General features: G+C 30.4%; 1 protein-coding gene across 1 annotated transcript; it reads right to left on the bottom strand.

Moving 5' to 3' along the window:
* Window positions 1-14,398: 14,398 nt before the first annotated feature.
* Window positions 14,399-14,779, bottom strand: J3458_003720 (uncharacterized protein; the record flags this gene model as incomplete). Its single annotated transcript, XM_007816602.2, has 3 exons — window positions 14,399-14,452; window positions 14,514-14,570; window positions 14,630-14,779. The coding sequence occupies 3 exons, from the start codon at window positions 14,777-14,779 to the stop codon at window positions 14,399-14,401; spliced, it is 261 nt and encodes an 86-aa protein (XP_007814793.2).
* Between the last annotated feature and the right edge of the window lie 4,934 nt (window positions 14,780-19,713).

The following is a 19,713-nucleotide window of genomic DNA, read 5'->3' as shown; positions in this document are numbered from 1 at the left end:
ATCTTGTTTTTTAAACTTATATTTTAAAAGGCATAAAAAGCCTTTAAATATTTATTATATAGCTTATATTTTAAATATAATAGCTAAAGATATAATATTTATATTTATTAATAAAACAATAAATACTAAAAATATTAAAGATTATATAAATAGCGAATTTTTACATTATTTTACCAAAGAATTCAACGATTTATCTGCTAAAAAAAGAATAAAATTTAATAATTTAATTCTAGGTATTTATTATATTACTTATTTTAAGTTATTTTATATAATTTAAGCTAATTATAAAATAAGAATTATTAAAAAAGTTAAAAGAATAGCTATTCTTATTAAAAATAACTAATAACTTTATTTATAATAGTTAAAAGCTTTAAAAGAAGCTAAAGATAAAGGATTTATTACTAAAAATAGTAATCTTATAAAAATACTATTAGGTAAGTTATTAATTCTATATTATAAATATTATTTAAAGCTTTAAAAGCTTATAAATAGTATTATTAATATTAATAAGTTATAATAAGTATTAATAACTAACTTTACTTATATTAATAAACGTAATAAAATAGAATTCAACCTATAAAATGCTTTACACAGCTATTTTATTAGCAGAACCTATTAAAATATTACAGAAAAAAACGAATTTAATAGCTTTTAAAGATACTAGCTTAACTACGTAAGAATAGGCTAATTTAAATACTTTAATAAGTATTTTAGAGATTTTTAATTAGCCTATAACACAATTATAAAGCTAATCTTATAATACTATAAGTTTAGTATGTTTTTTTCTAATAAGAATTTATACTTTACTTTAAGATATATTAAAAGATTAAAAAAGTTAGCTTAAAAATATAAGTTTTATAATATTTATAATTTTATTTTAAATTATTAACTATTTTATAGTTAAATACTTCTAATTTATTAGCTAAGGTCTTTATTTTAGCTTTAGAAAAAGGCTTACATAAATTAAATTACTATTTTCCTAAGAATATTAATAGTAATTATAATTTTTAAAAGCCTTATTTATTTACTATTATATTAGACTCTAAGCTTAATTTATAATTAATAAGAAATCAATTAAGTATTAATTCTAATACTATTAATTAACTATTAAAAGACTTAAAAGCTAAATATAAAGAGTAAGTTATAATTTATTATATTTAATATATATTTTAAATTTCTTAATAACTAATTATATAATAGAACCTATTATAAATATATAAAAGACCCTAAAAATAAAGTAATTCCTTATATAGAATTAAAAGAAATTTCTTTTACTTTTAAAAAATTAATTAAAAATACGAATAATACTTAAACTAAAGTTAATTTATAATAACTAGCTAATTTAGCTTCTTATAATAATATTAGGCTTTAAAAAAAGCCTAGCTTATTTAATAACTTATTTTTAAAGCAAAAAACTAAAGCTATTAAAAAAACTAAAAAAAATAAGATTTCTAGTTATTTAAAGCTTAATTTTAAAGAAGATACGGTATTTTTAATCTTTTATAATCTTTTATAATATTATTTATACATTTATAATTATAAGCTAACTTTTAATAATAAGATATATTTATTTAGTAGGCTAATTCCACTAAATCTTTCTTAATTCTTTCTATAATAGCTCGAGAATATTTAGCTATTCCAGCTACTTTAAAAGCTATAAAAGGGAATTTTAACTAGAAAACTAATATTATTACTAAGCGAAGCACTACTTTATTACATAAAAATATTCGAATTATTTTATTATTAAAGAACTAGGTTAAAAATAAGAATAAAAGGGTGGAAAATAAGAGATATTATAATTTATTTTTATATTCTAGTGGAAATTTAAAAGAAAAAGAAGAAGAAGAGGAAGAAGAAGAGAAAGAAGAAGATTAAAATAAAGTTTTAACTAATTCTAATAAAAATAAGAATATTTCTAAGTTTAATTATATAAATATTAGTAAGAATATAAAAGAAGAAGAAGAGAAGGAAAATATTTATAATTCTAATACTTAATTTAATATTAAAAGGGTTTTCTTATTATTATTTTTTATTTTATATAAAAGAGTGAAATTTTAGCTTTATAAAAGTTTAAAAAGTAATATTTAAAGTTAACTATATAAAGAGTTATTTAAATTTATATTTTATATAAATTTATATTTATATTTAAGTTATAGGGTAATAAGTTAAATCTCTTTTTTTATAAAATATTTATATATAAATAGAAGGATTTTTTTCCTTTATTAAATTAAGTAAATTATAATTATAATTATAATATAAAATAAAACCTACTTACCTAATATAAATCCCTTAAATTTCCCTTATACTTTCTCTTATTTTTATATTTTTATTAGTTTTTTAATCCCTATTTTTAGCTTATTTAAGCTAGCTAATCCCTACTTACTAATACTAATATTAGTAAGCAAATTTAGCTCTATTTTAGCTTACTAATTATATTAGCTAATAATAGCTTATAAATTAATTAATACTATATATTACACTAATTTTTAAAATGTAATATAGTGTAGTAAAACTACACTATACTACACTACACTAAAATTCACTAAAAACTACAAAACTACACTACTTCTAATGCTCTAATTATAGGTTAATTTAAGCTTTTAAATTATTTAATTAATAGCTTTAAAAGCTATTTAATAGTATAAAAAAACGATATTATTAACGTAAAAAAAGACTATTAATATTAGGCTATTAAAGATATAAGAGTCTTTTAAGTAAAGTGTTAAACCTAATAGCTTAAAGGTTTTACTAAGAGACTATTACTATAATAAGGCTAACCTTTATAGCTTATTATTACGAACGACACTGCACGAGAGACGGGACGGGACCGCACCGGCTAGGACAGGCACGACCCGTAGGTACGAGAAGAAGGTAAGGGCACGTGACTAGCTACGTGACCTAAAAGGCGATTAAAGACTTAAAGTGTTAAGTTAGCGATTTAAAACGAGACTTAATAGGATTAAAGGTTAAGCTAGTTAATTAAGAAGTTAAAAGAATTAATGGTTAAGCTAATTAATTTAAATCTATAATAGAGAAGTAAATAGGTACTTAAGGAGAAGGTATCTCCTATAGCTAAATAGTCTAGTTCTTTATTAATTAATCTAAGTAATAGTCTTACTATTAAGAGTTATACTCTTAATAGCCTTATTATAATACTACTTAAAAAGCTACTTTATAGCATTTAACCTAACTTACTTTCTAAGAAATAAACCTATTATACCTTAGAACCTAAGCTACTATTACATTTTAATTAATTCTATTTAATAAGTTACCTTAAAACTTTAAGTAGTAATAACTTCTAAGATATTTACTTTAAGCGAAAAGACTATTAACCTTAAGGAGATAATAAAGTACCTTTATAATAAGATTACTAAGCTTAAGAAGTAGAATTAATAGCTTCTTAACTAATAGAATAATCTCTACGAAAAACTTAAGGTATAAGAAGAGAAACTTATAGTAGTTTAAAATCTTACACTTATATTCTCTATTAATAATAATAATATACTAAAATTCCTTAAGCTTAAATTATACGATAATTATAAGGGTAATATAAGGAACTTTCTTATATAAGCCTAAGCTTACCTATAAGTTAATAAAAAAATCTATATAATACCTAAGTTATAAATTCTTTATATTAGTAATCTCTTAACTAGGAAAGTAATAGAATAGTAAGAGCTAACCCTTTACGTATATCTTAAGTATAGCGCTAAAGCTAAAGTAAAAGTTATTTATATTTTCTTTAATTATAAAACCTTTAAAGAATAACTTCTTACTACATTTAAAAACCCTAATAAGTATAAAGAAGCTATACGATAGCTTACTTAACTTAAGTAAACCGAATTTATAGCTTACTATACTAGGGAGTTTAAACGCATTATAGTAAAACTTAACTAGAATATTAAACTTAAAATAGAAGTTTTCTATTAAGAACTTAAAGAAGAAGTAAAGAATAACATTTATTAAGAAGATTATTTTAAGTTATTTAATAACTTTATTAAAATGGTTATTAAGGCAAATAATCGTTTATATAAGTAACATTACGAAAAAAGTTATAGGAAATTCGGATTATATACTAGGTTTAATAAACCTAATAGTAATAAGCTACGCTAAACATTAATAATATACGAGTATTACGCTAGACCTATAGAACTTAACGCCGTAAATAAGAAAAGAGAGAAGACTTATTATAATTATAATAAAACTAGATACTTTACAAATAAATATAAAGCCCTAAAAAAGCTATAAAAGCTAATTCCTAAAGGTAAAAAGCTTTATACCGTAAACTAAGAAAACTTACCTACGCGAAATCTTAGTATAATAAGTAATAAAGGAAGCCCCACGTTAATAAATAATATTAGTTTAAATAAAGATTAAGAATTTAAAACCTAACTAATACCTAATAACTTTTAGGAATACTAGACACCCTCACTAAAAAGTAAACCTTTACTAGAATAAATCTAAGAAGAAGAGAATTATTTAACTAAGAAAAACGAACTTAAAATTAAATATAAACTCCTTAATTAAAGCTTCTATTATAATAATAATTACTATACGTACCTTAATAGTAAGTAAGGTAATAGATAGTTTCCACGAGAATAAAAGGGAAGGAGAATAACCCTTATAATATAATTAAAATTATAATAAACTAATTTAAAGATATTAAACGGGAAGTTATATTATACTAAAAATAACGTATATACTACCTAAGCTATAACCCTATAATATAAGAAGAAAGGGAACTATATAACTATAAGTAACTTACTTAGCTTAAGTTTAATTAATATAAATAATAGATTAAGCGATTACTAAGAAAGCTTTAATAATACGTTAAAGGATAATTGCTAATAATAGCGCCTAGAATAACGCGCTAGAGAATAATATAAGAATAGGATTAATAAATCGTAAAATAATAGCTATTATTATAATTAAAACCGATTCCTTAACGAAGATCTAATAGGTCTTTATATACTATAAATATTAGTAGTATAGCACACCTTATAATTAATATAATTATAATAGGATAAAAGATTTAAGTAATAATTAATAGCGAAGTATAAGGAAATTTTATCTTATTAAATCTTATTAATAGATTATAATTACCTTAAATACCTAAAGATAAGCTTTATTAACTTATAACTATAAAAGAAACTATAATAAAGTATAGTTAAGGAGTAGTTAATATAAAAGTTATATAGCTTTTAGTTAATATATAAGGCATAAAACACTAAGTTACATTAAATATTATAGTAATCTTAAAACATGATATTATATTAGGGATACCCTAGTTATAAGCGAGTAATCTATAAGTTAATTAGAGAACTAGCTAACTTTAATAGGATTTACTAGAATACGATTATAAAGTAAAGAGTAGCCTATAAAGAGTATCTTATTTAAACTATAATAAGCCTCTAAAAATATACGTAATCGCTAAAGAGCCTAAAGCTAAGATAATAAAGATTCCTAAGAAATACTTAAAGTATAGTAAGCTATTTAACGAAGAGCTAAAAATAGGACTACTAAAGTATTTACGCTAGAATTATGAGATTAAACTTTAACCTAGTATTAAATTAACGTTCAATAAAATTTATTCTTAGAACTTTAAGTAAAATAAGGCGCTTAAGAAGTATTTAAAGAACATACTATAAAAGGGATACATATAATTATTAGAGTCCCTAGTAGAATACCTAATCCTATAAGTATTAAAGAAGAACGGGAAACTATAATTATACATTAATTACTAATACTTAAATAAGATTATAATTAAGAATTAATACCTGTTACCACTTATAATAGAAATTAAAGATAAAGTTAGAAAAGCTAAATAGTTTACTACACTTAACTTAAACGAAGCTTATAACCTTATATAAATAAAAGAAGGCTATAAGTAAATAATAGCATTTTAAACTAATAAAGAATACTATAAATATTTAATAATACCTTTTAGGCTTATTAACGCACTAATAACCTTTTAAAGAATAATTAATACGATCTTACGAAAATAACTAGAAGTATTTATAGTTATATACCTTAATAATATTCTTATTTACTTAAATACCCTTAAGGAATATAAATAATATATATATAAGGTACTATAAACTTTATAAAATAATAAACTCTTAATTAAAGCCTTAAAATACTAGTTCTACTAGAACACTATACACTTTCTAGGGTACGTGCTTACATATAAAGAAATATAAATAAGCCTAAATAAGATTAAAACTATTAAGAAATAGCTTATATTAAAGAATTTAAAAGAAGTTAAAGGATTTATAGCATTTATAAACTTTTACTATAAGTTCTTAAGCGAATATAAAGATATTTTATAACCTCTTATAAACTTAATAAAGAAAGAAGTTAGCTTTTAATAGAACGAACTAAAAGCTATAGTATTCTAAAAGATAAAAGATTTAATTACATTAAAACCTATATTAAAAGCATTTAATTAAAATAAACCTTATAAGCTTAAAATAAACACCTTAAACTTTATATTAGGCGAATAGCTTAAATAATAAGATAATTAAGGAAGACTATACCTAATTGTATTCTTCTTAAAGAAACTCTACGAACCTAAACTTAATTATAGGATCTACGATAAAGAACTTATAGCTATTATTAAGTGCTTTAAAGAATAAAGATACTATCTTATAAAAGTAAAGCATTAAATTAAGGTTTATATTAACTATAAGAATCTTATATTATTCTTAACTATAAAGAATTTAAATAAACGATAGATTAAATAGTATAAAACCCTTATAAATTATAACTTTAAGATTATATACTATAAAGAATCTAAAAGTAAAAGAGTAAACACGCTTAACTAAAGAAAGAACTTAAAATTAAATAAGCAAGTAAGTAATACACCTCTACTACGCGTTACTAAGGATAGGAACCTTATATTAGGCACCTAAGAAATTAATATAATATAGTAAGTTAAGCTAAATAAAACATAAATATAACGGATCGTATTATATATTAAGAATAATAGCTACTTAAATAATTAGGAAACGAAAACGCATTTATTTAAGAAAGGTAAGACCTTCTTATATAATAAACGATAGTATATTTCTAGTATACTTTAAGAATAGCTTATTAAGGAAATATACGAGCACCTATTATACGAATATTAGGGTATAAGGAAAACGATTAATAGGCTAAAAAGATTATATAACTTTCTAGAAAGCAGAAAAATAATATAAGAAGTTATTAAGAAATACAACACGTATAATAAAGTAAAATTAGCGTGACACGCACTATACAAAGAATTATAACTAGTATTATTACCTAAAAGAGTATAGTAAACTATTATAATAGACTTTATCGTTAAACTACTAAAGTTAAAAGAACCTATAATAAGAGTAGCTTATAATAGTATTCTAGTTATTATAGATAAACTTATAAAATACGCTTACTATATTTTATATAAGGAATTAAGTAATACTAAGGACTTAACGCATATATTCTTTAAAATAGTTATTATATAACATAGATTACTAATAAAGCTTATATTAGATCGTAATAAATTATTTACCTTAAACTTTTAGAAATACCTTATAAAAACTATAAAGATTAAATAAAGCTTATTAATGGTATTTCACTTATAATTAAATAAATAAATAGAAATCTTAAACTAAATACTTGAATAATATTTACGAAGCTATATTAACTACTAATAGAATAATTAGGTAAAATGGTTACTACTAGTATAATAGGCTTATAATAGCTTTAAGATTAATAATATAAAGATATTACTATTTAAGGTAAATTACAGATTTAACCCTATTATTAAAATATATACGATATAAAATATAAACGCGCTAGCAGCTATAACGTATATAGTAACTATAATAAAAATATAAAAACACTTATAATAGAAATAGATATTTTTATAGAACTAAATAAAATACTACGTGAATAAAAAGAGATTACTAGCGCTAATCCTAGAGAAGGGATATAAAGTATACCTTATTCGTAAAAATATTAAAACTAAGCAACCTAATAATAAACTTAACTAAAAGAAGATTAGACTATTTCTTATTAAATGAAAAATCTTAAATATTAACTATAAACTATTATTACTAAATGAAATAAGAATCTATCTTATATTTTATATATTACTATTAAAGAAAGTACTAAATAAATCTATAATTACTATAAATATTATAATAAAAGATCTTAACGAATATAAAGTTAAACGAATACTTAAAGTATAAGGAGATATAAAGAATCGTTATTATCTTATTAAATAAAAGGGATATTTAAACTTTAAAAACATCTGAGAACCAGTTAAAAATCTTATGAATTACTTAATATTACTTGAATAGTTTTATTCCTAAGAAACGCATTCTAATTAATCTTTTAAGCACCGTTTAATAACTTAATACTAAATTTAGTATTTAAGGAATAAATTAAAGTAGGATTTAAATTCTTAGAAGGAGTAAGAAGAACCTTTATAGTCTTTTAAAGCTATTCCGCTTCCTTACATTCTACACGTTTTAACTCTTTAACGTTATTAATATTACGCGTAACTACACGTATTATTTTCTTAAACTATAATCTCTTTTATTTTCGTAGACGCTTTATCTTTACGTTTATTAAATAACGCTCTTCTTTAATAAACTTAAGCTCCCTTTTAAAACGCATATAATAATCGGCTATCCAACGAAGCTAAGCTAGTAAAATGCCTTACACGTTATAATAGAACTTATAATTTATTACGCATTAAGCGTAACGGGAGGAATTAAAAGAAGACAATTAATAAAAGGTAATACCCTTTTCCTTATAGTAGAAATAAGGAGCCTTCTTTATAGTCTTAGGGTTAAAAAGAATTAAATATAATAAAGCCTTATACTACTTAAACTTCTAAGAACGCGTTCTTAACCTTTACTTAATAATACAATTAGCGGGTATAATAGTACCTAATAATAAAGGAGAGAAAAATTACCTAAGCTCTTAGCCGGCCTATTTTAATAGCCTTAAGGATAAGACTAATAAAGAAGGGGCATAATATTACGAATAATACTATACGAGAGACAGGACGGGACCGCACTAGCTAGGACAGGTATAACCCGTAGGTACGAGAAGAAGGCAAGGGCACGTGACTAGCCACGTGACTTAAAAGGCGATTAAAGACTTAAAGTGTTAAGTTAGTAATTTAGAATAAGACTTAATAGGATTAAAGGTTAAGCTAATTAACTAAGAAGTTAAAAGAATTAATAGTTAAGCTAATTAATTTAAATCTATAATAAAGAAGTAAACGGGTACTTAAGAAGAAGGTATCTTCTATAGCTAAATAGTCTAGTTCTTTATTAATTAATCTAAGTAATAGTTTTACTATTAAGAGTTATACTCTTAACGGCCTTATTATAATACTACTTAAAAAGCTACTCTATAGCATTTAACCTAACTTACTTCCTAAGAAACAGACCTACTATGCCTTAGAACCTAAGCCACCGTTACACTTATATAAGGCTTATAGTAGCCTTATTATTTAACCGAGCCTTTTAAAGCCTTTAGGAAATTTAACGTAAACTTCTTTATTAATTAGGCTATTTATAAAGGCGTTTACCGCGTTAAGCTACTTAGCTTTAAGGTTAAATTTAGCTATAATAACTATTAGGGTTTAAAATAACCTTTTAGCTAAGATTATAGCGTAGGTCTTTTTATTATCTAGTAATTAAAGGTTATCTTATACGTATAAATAAGCCTTAAATTTATTAATAAATCTATATTTATTATATTTATATTTAAATACTTAAGTTAATAATAATAGGTAATATAGCCGTTTTATTTAATTAAGTTAAATAGGTTAAAAGGTCTCTTAGCTAATTAAGGTATTATATTTAACTTAAGTAGCCTTTTTAAATTTAAGTTTATAAGAGTGCTTTTATAGCTCTTTCTAATATTAAGGTTTAGGCGATAGGTTTCTTTTATATAGCCTTTTAAGTTATTTAATTAAAAAGCTACTATAAAAGCTATTAAAAGCCCTATTAGAAATTCGTTATAACCGTTAAAGCCTTTTAAATTAATTAAAAGGCTCTAATAAAGCTAGCGTTAAAAGGTTTTAATAAGAGCTACTTATATTAGATTTAAAGTCTTTAAAAGTATTAAATTTAAATAATTAACTTTCTTTTTAACTAGCTTAAAGGCCTTAAGTGTTAACTTTAATAATAAACTATACCTTATTAGTATTATTATTATTATTAGACTTAATATAAGTTAGAAATTTAAGCTATTATAGCTTTTATAGTTGAATTTAATGAATTTAACCTTAATAGAAGATTTTTTTATTAAAGGTTATATCTTTAACCTATTTAACTTTTAATTTTAATAGAATTTATATATAAAAGATATTAATAGAGTTATATTTAATAAGATAGTTAATTTTTACGTGAGCTATTATTTTAAGAGCTTATTTTTAAATGCCTTAAAGGGCTTTTTAGGTTATTAAATAAGCCTTATAGCTATACGTAATTAAATGTGTAATATTAGGCTTATTTAAATAACCTGTATTACAATTATTTAATTAAAGCTATTATTAAAGCTATTAGAAGAGCGTCTTTTAGTTTGTATCTTATTATAGTAATAGATTATAAAGGTAGGTAATAGCTTTTTAAATCTTAGGCTATAATTTAATAAAAAGGTTAACTATTAGTTATATTATATAAGCTTTTAACCCTAGAATACCCTTAAACCTTTTAATAGGGCTATTTTAAGCGAGTATATACGATAATATAAGCTTATTAATAATACCTTTATAGTTAATTTAAGCCTTATAAGCTATTTAAAGGCTTTTATTATTATCTTAATAGATTTAATAAATACTTAGTTAATACTACCTTTAAATTTAAGCTTTAAATAATTAAAGAGCTAATAATAGGGTATTTTAAGTAGTATTTTTAAGCTTAAAGACTATTAAAAAGCCTAAGAATTTATCTTTAATTACTAGAGCTACTAACTTATTATTATAGCTAGGCTTAAATTAAAAGATATTAATGTAAATCCTTTAAAAGGGTTTTAGGCTTATTATTTAAGAGCTTTTATAAGAGATAACCTTTTTAGCCTTAGCTTTAAAATAGGCTTTATAATTAATTTATATAAGGCCTTAAATCTTTAATTTAATAGTCTATTAAACTAAATATTTAAGGCTATTTACGTCTAAGTAGCCTAGCTATTAGTATTAAAGGTTAATAAAGGCTATTTTCTAGGGTTAAGATAACGTTAAATTAGATTAAAAGCTTTTAATTTAATAAATTTTATTAAATTTAATAATAGACTACTTAAAATAACGCCTTATATAAAAGATAACCTTATTATTCTTTAATATAGCTCTTATAATTAAGTTTCAATTATAGCTCTTTTTTAGAAAGCTATTTAATAAGGTTATATTTATATAAAAGGTTAGAATAAAGGCTACTTACTTTAATTAAAAGAGCTCTATTTATATTTATAAAGAGACCTTTTTATAGCCTTTAATTTAAAGCTTTATATCGCTTATAAAGACTTCTTTAAGCTATTAAAGAACTTAATAATTAATAAATTAATTAAGGTTATTATAAATGTATATATTTAACCTAAAATCTAGGATAAAAGAGTCTCTTAAAGGGTAAATATTCTTATAGATTAACTAAATAAATAACGCGATTACTTACTTTACGTAATTTAACTTATACTTTTATTAATTATAACCTTTTTTATTAATTTAAGCGTTTTTAGCGTTTTTAGCGTTTTTAGGCCCTTTAAGCTACCCTTATTTTTTAATCTTTTAAGCCCTTTAATATTTAGACCTTTATAAGCTTTATTATTCATTAATTTTTTAGGCTTTTAGTGCTTATAAAAAGCGTTTATAAGCTTCTTTAATTAATACTCGTAAAAAGCATTTATTAGCTTCTTTAATTTAATACTATTAAGGCCTAAATTACTCTAGTACTTATAAAAGGCCTTTATCTTATAAAGAACCTTATTAATAAGGGCCTTTAATTTAAAGAACACCTTATTATTATTATTAAAGTTAGCTTAAAAACGTGATACCTTTTATTTTTAGGTGTTCCTATTACTTTTAATTAATTTAATTAAAAGCTTATTAATAAGCTTAATTAACTTTTACCTTAATAGATAGGTTTAATAGCTTCTATTAAATTTAAGCTTTAATCTTAGCGTTAGGCTTTTATATTAAATCTCTAAGAGACTCGTTTAAGTATAAATACTTATAATAATAGTGTTTTTAATTATAAAGGCACTTTAAAGCTATCTTTAACCTTTTATTTTTAGGTTAACTAGGTGCTTATAATACATTTAAGGTCTCTAATAATAATAGGCTTTCTTAGAAGGTAAAGGATAAAAAACCGCTCTTATCTTTTATAGCCTTTTAACGCTAATAATACTATTTATATAAATTACTAATCTAAAAGCTATTTAAAACCTTATTTATTTAACCTTTCTTATTAAGGTTTAAGAGGTTTAAGATATAATTATTCTAATAGCTTAAAAATATAAAGCTAATTAAGGCTATTATAGCTATAAAATCTAGGGTTAATTAAAGCTCTTTTATATTAGGCAGGTTAATTTAACGAGCTTCTACTAATACCTTTTATTAGCTTATAATTTAAGCCTTAATTTTCGTACGATTAGCGCTCTTTAATACTAATTTATATTTTAATAAAACCTCTCTTTTATATTTTTATAATATAAGTTATAGCTAGGCTTATAATAGCTTTAATTATCTTAAAACGCTATCTTTAATAGCTATTATATTATAATAACTATTAATAGTCTTTATAATAAATTACTAAGTAACTAAAAGAGCTTTTTAATACCTTTAATAGGCTTAAATATAACCTAATAGTTATTTATAAGAAATTTAAGCCTCTTAAATTAAACCTTATTAAAGTTTATAATTATTATAACCTTAAGGTTAATATTACTAGGTTAGGGTTTTTTTTAAAGAAATAATAGTTACCTTATTAGGCTATTAAGAATTAATTAAATGCTAAATACCCTAATTAATAGCGTACTTTTTAACGATAAAAATCTACTAAAACTAGCTTTTTAAACCTATTAAGGTTACTAATAAAGGACCTTTAATATTTATAGCTAGGTTAATTAAGTCTTTTATTAAAGACCTTAAATATATTATAATTTAACGTTAAAATATCTTAAATTTAGTGGTAAACCAGGCTTATAACTATTACGTTAATAGCTATAAAAGTAAATTAAATAGTGGAATTATCCTTAAAATTAAAGCTATTTAAGTACGGAAAATAAGCCCTTATTTATAGATATTAAGGTTATCTAATAGGTCACCTAAAAAGTAATTAATTTAAGGGGTTCTACGATATCCAGCTATTAAAGGTCCGACTTTAATAGGGTGGTAGCGCGAGCCTTCTTTTAAGGCTTTTCGTACAATCGGAAAGCAGCTATTTGAGGCGTTTTGGGGCTTATCGGGGTCCCCGATAAATAGCAGCCTTTTTCCATTGAAAGGGGCCTTTGGCGTTGATAAGAAAGAGCCAAGATGTGCATACTTATAAGCTGGATCACGGGGATATTCGGCCAAGGGCCGCTGTTGCTGAAACCTTTTTGCTCAATGGCCCAGTGATCTAACCCGATAACCACTTTGATAATATAACGCACGCTTAGAAACTAGCCTACATCCACACGAACCCAAGCAAGGTTCATGAGTTTCGCGTATGTGTCACGCCGCTGGTGCGAAGCTGCTCGTAGGACAGTAATGTGGCTGCTGGTAGAGTTGTAGGTAAAAGAGACGTTGTAGCGACAGATTCCCTAAGAACAGCGGTTTTACCAGATTTTAATTAAGTTTCACTAAAAAAGTCCCTGCAACAGACACAATCTTACCAGTTTCGGGGGGAGCTTTAATACTAGCCGTGAAGATGACAGGCTGTCCCTCCTTCACATCAAATCTTCCAACGGCCGTCCGCCGACAATTCCATCATAAGCAGAACCCGCTTCGGTTGGAAATATAATATGCTAGTAGAATGGAGTCGTCACCAGCCACTGTATACGAAGTCGTGTTGGGCGGTCTAGGGCCTCGCCTCATAGATGCCGTTACGGCACAACCAGCACGCAATCCCTAAAAACCTTCACAAGGGCACGTGAAGCAGCAGCCCACTAGAGTCGTGGCGATGGCACAAATAGCGGCCTATCCAGTTCTACATAAGTAGTTGCCCCATGTATGGATCTAGGCAGACAGCTTGAATATGACCAGGGTAAAACTAGGCAAGTAAACAAGGGCATAGATTCAAGTCTACACAGATTTAGCATTTGACATATCCAAATACAGTTCGAAACCACGAGGTTTAAAGGAAACGTATTGGATCCGCCAACAGTCGGCCGAGGTTAAACTCCAGATGAGAGCTTGATACAACGACTGAAGCTCACTAACCCATTAAGCCTCCTTCGACTGGCACTCATCGATTGCCTGTACGATTTCATCCCTAGTCTAGTTTCATGTGAGCACAGCCCGCCCCTTTTCGTGGCAGCTAGCGAAACAGGATACTTACAGTGTATTGGGACGCGATGGAAGTGGCCCAGTCTGATATAACCGCATCTGCAGGAGGCTTGACATGACGTTAGTTCCCATTTCCAAGCATATCAATGGCGCAGCTAGCAAACTTACATTGGCCTCCAGGCAGCTGACAAGCGCCAAACGAAAATACTTGTGTTCATCGCCAGTAACATATCCTCGTGCAGTCTTGGCCGAGCCAGCGAGGGGGTTAGCCGTGGCCAGACCAGCCATGAGAGCAACAAGACCAACGAAAGCCTTCATATTGATAGTCTGATGGTTAGTGAGGACAACAGTATGTGAATATAGTGTGCTTTGTAATGGTTGTGATGGAGTAGAAAGCGATGTCCACGGAGAGTGTTCCAGTTGAGGCAGAATTCTCGTCCTCTTTATACAGTTCTACTTGTTTTGGAGGTACCAGGTCCTTCCTACTCGCTTCTGCAAAGCGCAGAGTCTTGATCATGTCCTCGGAGCCCGCGAGATGACGTGAGGCTGTGGACGAACCCTGGACGTCAGAGACGGTCCAGGCAACGGAAACGTTCTAGAATCTGTCAAATACGGCCATCGTTGGACCCTGTTCCTTGGATTCGGCGGACTGATGCTCCACATATCGGCGCATTTCTAGGACGATTCTATTCAATGCAAAGAGTTGCCAAGATAATGCAATGAGGTAAAGAGTGGCACCATCTCCTAGGGCAAGGCAATATTTGGACGCTTTGGGATAAGATACAAATGTGGTCTGTGTGTTATTGCCATGCTATCGGCACTCGAGTCAATGTTATTCCCGCCCAGTCCATCATGGGCCCTCGTGTGAAGGCGCTACTATGCACACCGTGCTTCTACTATAAACATCGATTATTCGACACCATCGACCGAATTTGCTTCAATGACATGCCGCAACAACTTGCCATTACATGGGCGCGCTCCAGTTCTCGGTGGCGGAGCAGGCCTGGTTGCTTAATTGTGGCAATGTGCCATCCTCGCCGCTGCAGTCTGTGATATTCGTCGACGTTCACCGTCATGCCGACTCTAGATGGGTCCATGCCGAGGTAGTCTCTGCCTTTCGGCGACATTATCCCTAGGAATCGGCTCCCAGAGGCCAAGGCACAATCCACAGCTCGTATGTCAGCTTACTACGGCCTGTACCCAAGTCCTGTCTACCGGCAGATTCCGTCCCGGCATTTCCAGAGTAAGCTGTAAACGTTACCTTCTGTATTAAATTTTCCAAGGAAAACCTGGTGGAAATACTCGGTTTGCAATTTTGTATTCATGCTTTAAAAAAACACAGTATTTCCAAGTCCCATAACTAATAAGCATTCTTCGTATCTCCGTAGTTTGCGCGGTAAGCAGCTCCACCACGGCCTGCTTTGCTCATTACAACTTCAGCCGTCAAGCCTAAAAACCTTTTGCCATCAAGCACGTATCCTTATTCCTTATTCCGTCAAACTCTGCTTCCGTACTTTGAGCGTGCATATATGTAGGACGCATCTGTTTATCGCTACATCGTGTACTGGAAATAACGTCAGCCTAATAAGTCTTTTATCTGGGGACGCTTTTCAAGTCTTACCAATGTAGCAAGAGTGCCTTCAGAAATTGGGCGCATCATTGAACAGAAATTTGAAATCCCCCGACTGAATGCAGCTCAGAACTTCTTTGTCATTATCTGATACCGCTTGAAATTCGAACGGTATACCGCCATTGTTGTAAGCCAAGTAGTAGCCAATGAAGATCTGTTTATTTGATTCAAGCATGGAACCATCTTCAGTAAACAGTGTGCGGACGCACCTCTCGTACACTTCGTCGAGGGCAATCTGTTCGATCTAGGTCTTAAGTTGCCAAGATTTGAACATCGTCACAGTCCCACAAGGCTGTATTTTCGCAGCCAAGGAGGTCTAAAGCATTTGCCATCTTCTCACGTAACGTGTGGAATATTCCGCACTGGGATGTGAACCTTGTTCCCTGGCAGCCCTCAGGCTTTGACGAAAGCAAATTCCGGGCTACTTTTACATGGCCGCTTATTTTGTCGTTCAAAAAGGGAAAAATCTCTTCTTTAAGCGCTCTCAGAAGTTTCTTCTGGATTCGCGTAACAGTCGTTCTCCAGATGAGTATCTGCTCCACAAGAACGATATTCATACCAAGGTGATACAAAGAAAGCTCCAATGCGTGGTCATCATTCAAAACAACTCCTTTGGCGCCTTGTCGGGCGCATTTCGGTACCTCTGTAAACTCCGAAAGTTTGAGTAAATGGCTCTGGACAAAATCCAGAGGATATTTGCGAGCGCCTCCAATAGTCATGCCTGATAGTTGGTAAAATGGCACAACTTTGTTTGGATTCAAAACACCGGGATGAGTTCCAATCGCCACAAAGACCTCTTTTTCTTTGCCTTCTGTATTCTTGTTGCAAGCCTCGTTGACATTTCTACCGGTGGCGACAGGCCCCGAAGTGAGATACGAGCATGGCTGATTTTATATCTAGCCTCTTGTTCCTTCGACGGGGTATTGAGTCTCCGATGATCCTTCTGCCAATGACCGTGCATGCCTTGCTCTAATCCGGTCTGCAGATGATTGAATAGGCTTGCTTGTTGTTCTGGCACAGGCACATTTGAGTCCGAGGCAGCTTCGCATATTTCTCCATCCTCGGCAGGCTGTTCCTCTTGCTCTCGTGTATCGATGAGTTTGGGTACTTTTGTTTGACGTGGCGAGACGGTGGAGTTTTCACATCGTGTAGGCGTCTCGCGACTATCCGAACGTTGAGAGCTCGAGCGCTTGCGAGACGCTGGCGCCGCCGCGCCGGCGTGTCTTGAGGAGGCATTGCACTTGCTCTCTGGGTTGAAGTCGGCGTCTTCTGTTGGCGTATGGAGCTTGAAGGAAAAGGTTGGCTGTGAACTCCTGTCGGTTGGCTCTTCTAGCCTTTGGAATCGTTCGTGTAGGTGGAAAGAATACGGCAGCAGGAGCGGGAGGGACGACAAGTTTAAGTAACCCCTAGGAGTCGCTGCCTGACGGCCCGGATACAAGCTTCAAGACGTATTTCACGGCTGTTCAATGGTGGTCCGTACATTGTGCTTCATTCCGACTACCATGGAGTGCTACTGAACTGGCATCCAGCAAAGCCAGAACCGACCTCGAACAATGGAAATCGCCCGCGACTCGAGCAAACAAAGACCACCCCTGGCACTACAAACAGCAAGACGATAGAACACGCTGCCAACTACATGCGTACTGCCACGCATCTTGTAATGCCCCTGCCCAAAATGTGGCTCGCTGTGTTACGACTCGCGAGGCCGGCCAAAAGGCTGCAGACCGATTTCAGTACGAGTTGAGTGAACTCGAGAGGAACATGCAACCCTAGCATGACTGTGATTTGCTTTTACTCTGAAATATCTTGTACAAGCAGTAGTCTAGTTTCTAGCTAGCTTCGAATACACACTACGAGGTCTAATTAATTACTCGACAACCTACCAACTCCGTACAGTATGCTGAGAGTGCTGGCAGCGTGTTTCGCTTGCAAACCCGTGTATGTAGACAAGTCTTTGTCAGAGCTCGGCACCCCTGCCTCGCGAGTCAACATCAGCTTCACGCCAATTCCCGCGTCATTTGCTGTACAGAGGTCACGTAGCATCGTTCCACACGGTCGCACGAGTCCTGTATGCGATGGATATTCTTCTTCTGCCACGAGTGTTCAGCCGGTCTTTGCAGTGTTCGGCGTCGGAACCATCGTTGAGCACCCAACACATGTCACGCACGTCCTCACCGCGCCCGGCCCAACTGTAGGCGTACAACAAATGGCTCTGTAATAAAAACACCCGTTGTTCCTCGGTAAAAGTGTGCGCAAATGGCCCGCCGCAAACAAGGCCGGCAACGGCAGCGCTGATGCTAGGCCCATGCAGCACCTTGTTACTCTTATACCGGGCCGGCCATGCTCTCTGAAAGAGGGGATTCTCAGCCTTCTTCCGTGTTCCGCTTATCCAAGTCCATGAAATCCTGCAGCGCGGCCAGGAAGGATCGATGGCTGGGCGTTGAAGCCATCCAGGCGTTTAGAATCGAATGTCCAAATTTGGTGTCGTTGCCCATTCGGCCAAAGGTTGCCGTATCCGGCACAGGAATATCTTGTTGATTAAACAGGGATCCATGTGCCCGCTCAACGTCTTCTGTTGGATGTAAGCACTCGGTGTCGAGGTCGGCATGAACGCTTTCATGTAAGCCGTTAGCCTTTCTGTAGCGGGCAATATGTGTCACACGATCAAACCTCAACAACAACGCCCAATAAAAGGGGCATCGCCGATAAAGGACCTGTGAGGCTACACAGACTGAGCACATGACCCGCTGAGAGCATTAGGCACATCTGTCTCTTCAATGTGTATATAGTGGTCACTAGTCCCTGCCATTCCCTTAGGGATCAAGGACCTTGGACATCCTACAAGATTATCTAGTTTGCCCGATAGATGACTCCTGGCAGGCCGCGGTAGGCATCCTCAAGCCAGAGAAAATGTGCCTAAACCAGCGCCAGGTTATACTCATCGGTCCAGACGACCCATTCCCAGTCGGTGCTTCCGCCGACACGACAGACTCCTGTCTCGGAATTTTGGCGGTAGCTCCAAAGTCTTCGAGCTCCGGTAAAATATCTTGGGAATTGGACCCCGTGTGTCCGTTGGGCGGCGGGAAAGCTTAATCGCTGGTAATATAAAACGTTTTCAAAAAAGCAACTTAAAATAACCTGTATATCAACACCTCAAGCAATAAGTAAGTCTTAGTAACACAATATGATTGTTCTTTTAGTCTTATTATTAGTATAATATGACTAGTAATATATGGTGTATGCACACATTAAACCTATTTATGAAGTATATAAACGGGGGATAATAGCTCAAGATGAATAAGAGAGTTGTTAAAGGTTATAGAGAAAAAGAGAGCCAGGATATACACGTTTATAAGCTGAATTTTAGGATCGGCTTTGAGCTCACATCACTAGATCTGTTTACTCCATGACTCAGTGGTTAAACCTGACATCTACTCTAATAAAGACCATCTTAATAAAGAGCTGTCAGAAAGAGCCTCAGTTACGGATCCTTGCTCCATCCGAATCTGCCACAGTGAAACAGGCCGAATCACCAATATTGGAAGCTTTAAATGGTGGATTGCATCACCATGACACTTGATAACATCGGCAATGTCTAGTAGCTCCCCGGTAAGGACGCTCC

The sequence above is a fragment of the Metarhizium acridum genome, assembly GCF_019434415.1.
Source record: "Metarhizium acridum strain ARSEF 324 chromosome Unknown scaffold_13, whole genome shotgun sequence".
NCBI lineage: Eukaryota > Fungi > Ascomycota > Sordariomycetes > Hypocreales > Clavicipitaceae > Metarhizium > Metarhizium acridum.
This window is presented reverse-complemented; position numbering and strand designations above follow the sequence as displayed.